Here is a 12,509-nt window from a genome sequence, read left to right as displayed (position 1 = left end):
GCAGGAATCTGTTTAGATATTTTTCTGGTTGTGTGTATTAAAGAGCCTCTGTGAGGCACGGAGGCCCCGCTGAGGCCGTGGACGCACTATTACCCACACTGCTGACAGTATAGGCTCAGGTTCCATCGCCTACCGGACTCCTGCCCTACCAGCAGTATATAATTCAATCCACTGCCCAGCAGACTCCAGACCTGCTCACACTCTGGTTGTCCTGATTTAACACTATCACTGCTAGTGTGTATGAATATCTCTTTACTACCTGCACTACTTCATTCTTTCCTACATTTTATACCATTTCCTGCCTATTTTTTTTAGCCTGTTTGCCTGCCTGCCTCACCGCCTGCCTGGCTGCGCGGCTGCTCAAGTTTCATGACACCTGCCTGCCTTCTTGTCTCTCTCTCACAGTACTTGCCGCCAGCCTGGACGCACCCGCTGTTGGCTTCTCATGCTTCTTTGCCTGTGTGCCTGTCTGGCTACAGTGCCTTCCTCTCACTTCCTGTCTGCTTGCTTTTCTGCACCCAGGGACTCAAGCCCTAAATTAAATTGCAAACTGAGTTTGTCATAAAAAGGAGTCAGGGCTTTTGAAAAGCGACAGAAGCAGAGAGAAAAGCCTTTGTCTTTGCCTTGTGATAAATTAAGTGGCAGGCTCAGAGCCTTTTTGCTTTGATCCCCTACTCACCATTTTTCCTGAATAATGACAGAACATAGCCCACATATCATGTCAAATTACACCACCTCAAACGGAAACTTGCACACTGGCATTAATATATTTATTGTAACAAATTGTTGTTGTTTTTATTCTTTGTTATTATTTTTCCCTGTCTCCTTTTATCTTTTCACCAGGTCTAGAGGATTAATAAGGAAGCGAGCAGGTACTAATTGAGTGGAATTCCAGGTCTCTTGTTAGTTTGCTTGTTAGTGATGAGGACATGCCACATGGCATTTGATGTTTGTGTTTACACACAAGGAGATGTTTGAGGTATTGTGCAGTTTGTCAAACAGAGGCCTGAAATCTTGATTAATGCTGAGCGAATCTCTTCCTGCGTGTTGTTTTTAAGCTATTAAAACAATTTCTCTAATTCTCACTGTAACACTGGCTACTTAACACTCCAGCTGTATTCAGTGTGAAGCTGAAGCCTTGAGACCTATGAAGTAATGATTATTCTCACTTTAAAAGCCCAGCATCACTTTGTATGAATATATAAAGCATGAAATGGATTAAAAGGTAAGGGCCACGGGCAATTTTTGTGCGCATTTCAAGTCTAACTATGAGGGAAAACAAAGCACTCTGATGTTGATTTAAGCAAACCTTTAGAGATTCGTCTAATTACGGCAGCTCAGGCTGTGAGCACATGTGGACTCTATTACGTGGCTCGGCTGACCAGTGGCCGTGCTTTTAGGAGGTTCAGAGTTCACAGTTGTCCTGAATTAGCTGCACTCTTTCAGACAGGACCCCTACACTGGCTCCACTAGTGCCCGCCCCCTAATTCGCTCTTCCTGCAATTTCACACATAATATTCTAGATTTATTGGCTATTATAAACGCTACCATGCCAGTAGCAGTTCCGTTTAGCAAAAAACTGACACATCTGAATGAAAGAGTAATTGGTAATTGGTCAAACGCGAATGCAACAATGTTTTGAGAATAAATTGGAGATGGAAATGTCACATGAATCACAGGTCCAGCATTAATTGTGTTTTTGATCTGGTTTTGTCGATTACATGCTCAGGGCATGTTTTGACAGTTAAAATAAATTAATCTCATCAATCTCTTTAGTCTTTTGTTTTTAGATTTATCCCATGTTGTGCATAACATGCATGATATTTAGTGAATGTCAGCCTAAACATTTCCTAATTTAACCCGCATCTTGTATGTATGAAAAATATTGCAAATCAGGGAACATATGTACGTCTGTGTTGCTTTATTTCAGTTTGTCTCTTTATTTATTTTTTTGGGCTGTTATTTAAGAAAGACATTGTGATATTAATAAATAAATATGTTGTTTATTGAATTGTAATTTTAGCAGGATCTTGCATATTTTTAGATTACTTAAGTTGAACTGAAAGTTTCAGTAGTTTATACACATTAATAAATCATAATAATCTGAGAGACTGTGCTCATGTCAGTAAAATAAATGTGTTGACAAGCACACTGAAAAGAAATACTCTGAAATAAACTGTAGTTTTTCCCTGGAAGATCAAGGTATTTGCGTTTCTTTTTCTGAGATCTGCAGTTCCTCTTCCGCACAGAGATTGTGCTGATAAAGTTATAATTGGCTTTTGGTTGGTGGAGCTGTTTACCACGCTAGTCATTAAAAGTATCCAAGAATAGCAAATTAGGAGTCTGTTAATTCTGAAAACAAACAGTGTGTGACTGGATCAGATTTTTATTTGATCCCAGCAATTGATCTCAAATCAATGACGGAAGACTTTTTCATGTATTATTCTTTCTGTGCCACACATTCAAGGTGAGGTCCTACAATGCAGCTTACATCTTTATTTTCTGATGCTCTTTTTCACATCACAGCCTAATTCTTTCTATTCTCCACCTCTCTGCCTCTCTCTACTTTGCTGACACCCTGTACCCATACATTCCTAGCCCTCATACATTTGATCATTTGTATTCCCAATCAAGGGGGAAATTTACAGCGTACACTCCTACTTCCTGTATTTCAAGCCGGCATTTGGAGGTTTACAAATGAATGAGGGGGTTGAGGTTGTGTCTGCGCGCCTCTCCTGAGATCACCTGGCACACTTAATCAAACATCGCGGCTTTAATTTGGTGTTCAGTTTCCGACGCTCCCCGAAAACAACATCTACATCATCATCTACAACAGAGTGCAGCCGACAGCAGGAAAACACTCACGCAGATGCAAAGACACACACAGACACACCTACACTTTGTCAGCCAGGATTGTTCATCAGCGACACTCAGATCTAGTTCAGGAGTTAACTTTTGCTACTCACAGATTTTTGGTTTGTCCACCAGATTCCCCCATTGTTAGTTTAGATGCAGCCAAGTATGTTTCATTTCACTGGTGTATTCCCAGTACAGCCGAGCCCCTCACATGCTGTACTAACTAGATGGTAGCGCCGTGCTGGGAATGTGGTTGCTCCACCTCAGTTACATACTGTACTTTACCAGAAACAGTCTTGGTGTCTACACCACATAATGACATGCTCCAAGCAAAGTATTTGATTTTGTTGTTGTTGTTGTTGTTGAGTCTCTACTTTACCAACGGGTAAAATCAAGATCTGCTCATTTGAAACATTATTTTACAGGTTACGATTGTTTTAAATGGCGCTGAACTGTGCACACACTCTCTCCGCCGTGTTAGCAGCCCTTCATTTACTCATGTGGAGTTTGAAAGCTGCACTTCATTTTCACATAGTCGTTCTGCCGGCAGTTCACTTCGGATTAGAAGTCAAAAAGGGAGAGCAGCATCACCCACTGCGTTAGTTATTGAAGTGAGAGATGACATTTAGCTGTAGTTAATTATGTATGCAAAACTCAGCCGCTCAGCTGCTATAAGAGGTCAGCTTGACAAAGTAACCCCACACCGGGGAGAATCTCATGGCAATGAGAAACACACACACACACACACATACTTACACACAGACTCTTTCTCCTCTTTGCTTTCTCCCTATTTTTCATTTTACCTGACTAATACTGTATATTGTACTGCATGTACTGAATGTACTTAACAACAGGTCAACATGAATTACGTGCTATAATAGTTATCTATTATAGTCTTTCTCCCTTTATTACATAAGAATTTCATCCTATCAATTTGCTAATTTAGTATTCACTCAAATTATTTCCAGCTAAGTCCTGTTCTACCTTGTCATTTTATTTATTTAGTTTAAAGACATTTTAGTTGACTCCAGTTGTCGACTTAAGTAATATCCTCATGATTGTGCAGTTAAAATAAAAAAAAAGAAGCTAATCATAAAATTCAGTCTCATTTTCATTTTAAATTAAAAAAGCTAATTTTCTAGATTTCGAATTACATGTTCATTGTGTACGTATACAGGCATGTGTGACAGTATATGCCGGTTCTCCTTGTGTCTTTGTTCAGATTTGTGTGTGTGTGTTTGTGTGTACATGTGTGTGTACAGTTCAGACTGCAGCACATCAAAAGAAAGTGGGAGATTTTCATAACTATTTCTTTCTTTGTAGTTCTTTAATTGCATCCCCATGGCTTTCTTTCCCTGGACAGAATCTTAAACAAAACATTCTTTTTTTGTGAGAAGAAAACCCAACTTTTTTTTATTATTTTATTTTTTTTACCAACAGACAAGTGTCAGGGTCGTTATTTGGGAGGATTTTTAATGCTCAAGTGAAGATTTAGTGGAAAATCCTAAATATATAATCAGACTTTTGTGTGAAACTTTTTTTTTTTCTTTTCAATTTATTTAACAGTAAATGCAGCACTGTCAGCCAGGCTGCTACATTTAGTCATGGTTTGTTTTCTGTTGTCAGCTTAAAGGGGAACTTATATCAAGTAGTTAATTAGACACAGTGACCAGACTCATGTGTGCTGTTGTCTGTGTGATCTTTCACTTCGTAAAGACATGTTGCAGCGTTCAGTTATAAAACTATGATCGTTTGTTAGGTGGCTTTAATAATAGAGGATAAGGTCTTCACTCACACCACACCACTATTTATTTATTTATTTTTTATTATTTCAAAAGGTTGTGTGTAAATGTACTATATATACACTACCTGCATTCTCTGCAAATCCGTATGAGTTTTGTGCAAACATCCTCTGACACACACACATTCACACAGATGCCTGGTGTCACCTACAGTGGTATCATCCCTTACAGTCAGGCAGGGATCATCATTGCACCTGCTAATTACCATCTCCAGCTGGAGAGTTAAATGGAGATCTGTTCTATGTCTGACCTTTGACCCCATGCTCTTTATGTGACGCACTTCAAACCCTGTTTGGGGCTGGCTGGGCTGGGTCTTAATGAGGCCCCATGTCTGCCCTCTGTGGGCTGTGCGCCTTGGATGCCCCGCTTTCATCCCCGACCATCTTCCCTTGATGTAAATTGAAAAGATCACAGCTATGGGGAGAAGACCTGTACTGGAAAGGCCTCTCTGCATAGATTATGAATATCATAACTCAACAGTTTTTCTCCCTCTCCCCCAACCACCCACTCCCTTCTCTCCTCCTGCCACCCCTTCCCTGTACAATGCTATAGTTCTAATTGGACCCAATGGGGGATTCTCTGTCTTTGATCTCATCACCGCCACTGTGACTTTACACTAAAAAATGTCACTGCCAAATAGGGTTATCACCTGTAGAGCCTGGCCTTCCTCTGATGCCTGTACGCATCTCGTTAGCTTCACTCAAACTGTAGAAGTTAATTAGTTTGACAGAGCTATTACCGTGGAGGCATACCTGATGATTGTAGTGTAGGGGGCCATATTCAAAACCCAGTTACTAAACACATCCATTTTGTCGAATATGTGAAGGAGTGCTATTCTAATAGCAACAAAGATATTCCGGTATTTGTCATGCACTACTACTATATTTGTTATATCTGACAAATAATTAACAATTAATCTCTGCGTGACAAAAGAGGAATATTTTATTGTGCTTAATCTTGCTCATGAATAAACTTGGAACTTTGAACTTATCACTTTATCACCCATTTTTCCTCTAACACTACCAAGCAAAACACAAGTGATTGTGTCCCCACCTCATTAAAAAGTGTTTGCCACTGCAGTGCTCTCACCCGTTCAAAGCTGCTGTACAGAACTGTGTGTGCAGAGTAAACTCCGCTATCCCATCTCCTCTGACAGTCTTTGGGGTATGCCTCCCCCTCTTAGACTGACATTGTGCTCGCTTTGATTCTTCCCCCGAAAAAAAAGACAGTTTAATGATTTGCAAGGATGAAAAAAATCAGCAAAAATGCACATAAACATTAAATATTAATTCCAGAAAGGGCTTTACATAAACATAAAAGCATTTAGCACAATGAGTGAATATGGAGATGACACTTGTTAATTTAACCGTGATAAACTTTCTGTTTGATGCCTGGGAGCATTTGCAATGGCAGCACGGGGACGTTGTGGAGAGTGAGAAAGCCCAAGGGAGAGAAATCGACGCTGTTCATTTTGTCTCTGTCCCAGTTTAAGACTGCCACTCTTGCTTTCTTTCCCTCTTTCTCAGCCTCTGTTTCTATCTGCCTGTCCTCTGTATGAGCTGTGCTAACACTTTGCTTCTCCTCCCTGAAGTTTTCCAGATAGGCTAATTGCAGACGCCAGACCGTGATATCCTTTTAACGCTGCAGCTTCACAGCATGATATATTTGACCACCTCTGTCTGAAATAGACCTGATCAAAATTTTATCACATTACAGATGAACCAGGGTCATTTAATCGTAGACACAACCTCAAATTTTCTCCTTCTTTCATCTTTTCTTCCTTGTCTTCCTGCCCACAAATACTCTACTGCTACTACCAATGGCAGCATTAAAACTAATGATACTTCGAAATGTGCAAATGTTCTTTGCTGCCTTGCAGAGGTGAGCAAGCCAGACAGAAATGGCACCTGAATATCTGACACAGACACTGATCACAGAACTGTCAGAGCGCACGCCACAAAATGTTGCACTGTATTAAGAGGTGACTGAATGCACGGGTGAAATATGCAACAATGCAGTGTTAAATCTAAAAGGCAGGCCGCTAACCAAAAATGTTAATTTACTTTGTTCCTGGTAGTTTCACACACACTTTATCAGCTCTGAATGTGCAGTCAGTTTTCTCACCCCATATTAAGGTAGCAAAGCAGTGCAATAAGTAGGTGGAGAGCTTTGTTGGAGTGCTCATGAGCAGGACACCATATCCTTACTAATGACAGAGTGCTGTAGGCGGGTTTCATACAGAAAGGATGAACATTGTATTTAGCAGTTTTAGTCTATTATATGTTGGTGTTCGGTATAGAATATATAACAAAACAATGCAAAGTTATTCAAGCAGGTATTATATTTAATCTGTTTTCCACTAATTGAGGTTGAAGGTTAACCTTATAGCTTTATGTTTCAAAACTGCCAGTGTTGCTGCTAACAGCCCACACCACACTGCATTACAGTAACGTAGACCTCCTGTGCAACCTAACCCAATCAAACGTTGTGCTTTTGTGCTAAGCTGGAATAGCCCACACAGAGAGCGACAGTCCCTCACTATCTCTGCCTCCTCCTCGCTCTGCCACAACACAGTCAGACTACTACTGAGCAGGTGAGGAGAGACTCTTGACAACTTCCTTCCCAGACTCCCCAGGGTTCGGTGGCCAGGGTGAATCTTTTGTCATCCTAAAACAAGCTCGGGCCTGCTGCTCCGCCACTCACGCCTGGAGTCCTGAAGACAGAGCCAGGAGAGGGGAAAATAATTAAAGATATTTTATGTCAAGAGTCCCTTTCTGGAGGGGGTAGGAAGAGCCAGCAGGGGAGTGGAAAATAAGAGGACTGGAAAGAAAGAGCAAGAGAGTAAGAAATGGAAGAAGTGAAAAAGCAAGATGGGTAGGAGAGAGAGTGTGGCAGCACGGAGACAGAGAGAGAGAGAGTGTGAAGAAGAGCAAGTATGCAAGTTTCCATTTCCTCTCTGCTGTCCCTTCCCCTCTCGCCACCCCCCCTGTTCTCTGCTCAATTAGCAAAGCAGCAGGTGCTCCCAGCAGCACAACAGATAAGCTTGGAGGAAAGGCTGAAGCTTTTCCCTTTCTTTTCTTTCCTTTTTTTTTGAGATGACCTGCAAATGTGATACTTCACACCCAGAATGGGCTAGCTGTTTCCTCCACCAATTTCAGAGGTGATAATTTAACTTTTACCCCTCCGTCTCTCCATTTCCCCCCTCCCTCCCACCTCTCTTCCCCTCACACTATGCCTCTCTTTTTATCTCCCACATTCTGTCTTTATACTTTCCACCAGGTGTCCGCTCTGAAGAGCAAGTTGAAGAAGCAGTCAACAGCAACAGGAAGTGGTGTGGCGAGGGCCTTCCTCAGAGCGCAGGCAGCTCTGTTCGGATCCTACCGAGATGCCCTCAGATATAAACCTGTAAGGATCCAGTGTCACTAATCACTGTCATTAACCCTGTTTAATAGTTTTGCTTTGCTATAGTTGCCCTTTTTTGATGATGTACACTTGTCTAAGGTACTCGTGTATAAGGAATTTATTTCTTTATTTTATAAATGAATAAAATAAAACACCCTTTCTCACTTTTTACTATAGTGCTGTACATTGCTGCTGTTAGTTTCAATGTTTTCAAAGATCCATCTCTGGGATTTGTACCTCCAGCCTAATACAACATTAAATTGTTTCTGTTTATGGTGCTGATATTATTAACAATTTTTACTCTTGAAAATACACAGAACTCACTATAAACTACTTCAGAGGGATTTATTTTTCAGTGCAAAGTAGCAAAATATTAATATTTAGGTTTTTTCAGTTTTATAGTTTTAAACCTATCCCAGTCATCTCCAGATGGAGAGATGTGAATTCATTCGCCTGTGGGTACAGCAGCAAACTAAACGTAACTAACACATTTTAACAATGCTTATATTTCTTTCTTTCTGGATTGTGAAGAAATAACCAGACAACCTTTATTCAGTGTAAATGTCACACAATGCATTTATATCCACAAGTGGCAGTTTGGCGGACATGAATATAAGAAATTTGTTCTGCAGAATGTGAGACACATTGTAGTGATCTCAGTGGCACCTGGTTAGACTGGGGCAGGTTTGACTCAAGGTAAAAGGTGTGTTTTCAGTCGAAGTGCAGAGCTAAGGTGGGCCTGTCTGAGGCACTGAAATGTCAGAGGAGCTGAAAAAAGTCAGGACGCTCCCTTTGAAGATCCCTTTTAGCCACCTTTGGTGTTATACTCTTCTTTACTTAGCCTCCCTAACATTTCTTTTCTAGATCTTTTCTGCTTATCAAGTTTGAGGCAGAGCGGAGCAAACTACAGCATGTCCTGTTTGTCAAATAGCGAAGCCTTTGTTCCTTTGGCTTTGAGATTAATTGGATTTTGTGGACTCCTGGAGTCAAGATGCTACATTATTGATGCTGTCTCTCTTTTCTCTGTATACAGACAGTATACGAACAAACTGCCTCCCCTCTGACTCAAGCACTGAGCCTCTGTCTGTCTGTGTGTGAGCGCAACATGCAGTTCAGTCATGCTCATACCATGTTTTCTTTTAGCCACGATCAGTATAGAAGTCTTGGTGCCATATTTTGGTGATGCCCCACTGACAGGATTTCTGTCTGAAAGTCACTTTGCAGCCAGTGCACAGATTACTCAAAACAAATGTGCAACAGCTATGGGAAAATGCTTAAAATGTAAATACAGTATTTAATCATTCTCCAGCCACAATATGTTTTGTGGTTAAAGCAGGAACCCTGGTAAAGAAGTTTGTATCTGATAATAGATGAGTTTCAGTGACTTGTAAAGTAAAAGTTGTCCACAGCTGCTTTATACTGTATGAAAAGTTTTTCTTTGAGTTCATTAAATCTCAGCCATCTGAAGGCAGCAAGACACATATGTTGATAAATCTGCAGCCTGTGATTTGAGAAGTGCTGTGCCAAAGCGCAGCACCATCACTTGTGAACGTCCACTATGTTTACCTATATTAAATATCATCCAAATGACACCAGTCTGCTACAGAATCGGTCCTTACCACATGACACTAGTCCCTTAAAGCTTGGTGTTCTGCAGTTTAATGCTAAAATGCACCAACAGTGTTAAAATATGTCACAGTTTATAACAATATATAACTTTTTATGTAAGCATCAATAGAATAAATGAAATAATACATTGAAAATATATTTCTGTGGTAGTTTTACATTGATGATTACACAGAATATGTCTTCTGGATCTGGCTGCAGATTTGTGATGCACATTGTGCCACCCTACTGTAAAATGATAATAAGTTAAAAAGCAATCAGTTGATTAGATCAGTATTCTTTAGGTCATCAATTTCAACTCACATCGGTACTCCCCAGGTGCTTCTCACCAGCTCGAAGTAGCTCAAAAGTCTGGCAAAAGAACCAGTAATAGCAAATCTGATTAATTTTCACCAACACTGATGAAGCCAAGTCGGGTGTGTGGGCGTGTATATTCCATCTTTTGTGCTCTGTACAATTTAGGAGTAGAATCAGTAAATATGATGTGAAAACGCTGGAAGGATGTTGTATATTTTATATGTAAAACCATTATTTAATTCACATAAATTATTATGTTTAGAAAGGGGTTTGAAAGAACATGCAGGTCTAAACTCAGGTTTATTAGCTACAGTAGATCTACAGTATGTATGATAGTCCACTGGATGTCATGCATAAATAAAGTCATTACAGTGGAGTCATTTTAGAACAGCAGTCAATGAAGAACATAGCTGATAGTGTTTTTTCAGCACTCTCCATTTGCTGCAAAGTGAATCAACAAGTCACAAAGCTTTACATGTCTCTGTAGGGTCATATGTTGCCTGTGTGATATTTATAAATTGTATGTAACAAGTGTGAGTGTGTATGGTGCTCTCTCCTAATGCTGCCACAGCACCAGCTCCATCCTGTTGCTCTAGTTATTGGTAAAATACAATCGAGAGATTTATTTTTTTCCCTGTAGTTTTGCTGGTTGACCTTGGTGCCCCTTTAAAAATAGATCAAATTAATGTTGGTTTTTCAAAGAGTTGGATTCCACCGTCAGTAGCTGTTGGCATCTTGTGCCGATCTGTGTGAATCAAAGTGTCTCGTTGGATACCGATACAGATCCAGACCTTAAAGTTGAGATAGAAAGTTTCTTAGTAGCAATTATTAGTTTCAGCATGCTATTCGGTTTAGATAGTTCCAGTATGGTTGAAGGCTGTAGCAGCCAGATGGAGACTGCAAAAGTGTGTTCCCTTGCTTTTACGAGACAATACACCTAAAAACTTCCAGTGATGTAAGTGGAGCAGTATTCCTGTGATGTAATTTGGGCTACGGGTATCATCCACCCATCCCTGAAAATGGGGTTAGTCTCCAGTGTTGTTAAGTTGTTTTTTTGTGCCACACTGTGCTCACAGCAGACAAAGGACATTGTTTAACACCCGAAGAATTTAGAACATCATTGAATTATGTGAGAATAATGTTAATTATGAGAAAACATGAATTGGAAATGGCTGCGGGGCTGCGTGTGATTGACCTGCAGTGGTTCTGTTGTCATCCTCCGTGTATATAGCTCACAGGCCAACAGACATGATGTAAGAAATAGTAATAATGTGATAATGTGTTCAGTACTGAGGAGTTTCCTGGGACACTGTCTTCTGGTTTGGGGGATACTGTGTGCGTTCTGCCAGGGGAACTGTTTTAAATGGGACTGTTTTCTGTTTTTTCTTTAACTAATATTCTTCCTACTCCTTCTTTTTCCTTCCCCTTTCCTTCCTGTCTCTCTTTTGGACTCATTTTCTGTTTTCAATCCCACTTAACTTGAAAATGAAGAAATCAGTTGTAATAGTTCTTTGGTAGTGAAGATTTTTTTTTACAGCGCATAATGAAAATAGGCATGATATGAGCGTCTCTGCTGTGAATTATATTATGAACCATATTGTCTAGTTTAGACCCCCTGCCTTTAAAGACATCAAATATTTCTGCTTTTCGTCGTGTGCCGTGTTTCTGAACTACATAAACACAGTAAAAAACAGATTGGTATGAACAAAAGTGAGCCAGAATGAATTATAAATACATGTTTATTTTAATTTTTGCCAATAATGTCTCTGTGGACTCCTCAGGGGGAGCCAATCACATTCTGCGAGGAGAGCTTTGTGAACCATCGCTCAAGCACCATGAGGAACTTCTTGTCCATTGCCGTCAACCTGCAGCTCTTCAAACAGGTACAAACAGCTGTCTGCACACGGCATGTGTGCGATTGTGTTTGTCAGAGTTTCTATGAATCAGCATTAAAATATGTAACTGGTAAATTAATCTGACTTTGAAAATGTGGAGATTGTTGCCTGGGTACATTCATTCATTCACTCATGTATTCTAAACATCTGCTGTCACATGGGTGTGTTGACAGATGCACAGCTCCATCCTGACTGCTTGTATAGTGGATTATTTTATCGATAAAAGCAAATCTTTTGTCATCTTTATAGAAATGATAACTATGTCTCTCAGCATCACCTGTGCTCAGCAAACTGTCAACATTGTAGTTAGTTAGCATTGAGTTATTTTGACACTTCAGCTGCTCAGTTAGGAGGAATGGAGAAGAGAGAGCTTTGAAATTATAGGCAGTTATTGACCTTTACAAACTGTTTACCTTTGTTGTCTCTCAGTTTTTATCAGTTTTGTGTCATGTACAAACAAAATCATAAGAAAGGCCAGTTTTAAAAGATTTTACAGTACAAAACCAGTCGGTTTATTTCTTCAACATGTATGTATAAACCGGTAAAAGCAAAAAATGAGACAGAATTTTTACTTGGTCCTCAGATAACTAAGTAGCCTCCACTCGTAAATATTGTAAACTGTTCTGCGGCC

At 40.1% G+C, this 12,509-nt stretch overlaps 1 protein-coding gene across 5 annotated transcripts in view; it reads left to right on the top strand.

Annotated features, from left to right (window-relative positions):
• dennd1b (DENN/MADD domain containing 1B) overlaps nucleotides 1-12,509 on the top strand; it is a 95,006-nt gene that overhangs the window by 60,003 nt on the left and 22,494 nt on the right. For all 5 annotated transcript variants that reach the window (XM_026345003.1, XM_026345002.1, XM_026345001.1 and 2 more), the window contains 2 exons: nucleotides 7,938-8,063; nucleotides 11,765-11,866. In XM_026345003.1, the coding sequence (XP_026200788.1) occupies nucleotides 7,938-8,063; nucleotides 11,765-11,866 (228 nt within the window). The remainder of the gene's footprint in view (nucleotides 1-7,937; nucleotides 8,064-11,764; nucleotides 11,867-12,509) is intronic.

This window comes from Anabas testudineus, chromosome 4 (genome assembly GCF_900324465.2).
Source record: "Anabas testudineus chromosome 4, fAnaTes1.2, whole genome shotgun sequence".
Lineage (NCBI taxonomy): Eukaryota > Metazoa > Chordata > Actinopteri > Anabantiformes > Anabantidae > Anabas > Anabas testudineus.
This window is presented reverse-complemented; position numbering and strand designations above follow the sequence as displayed.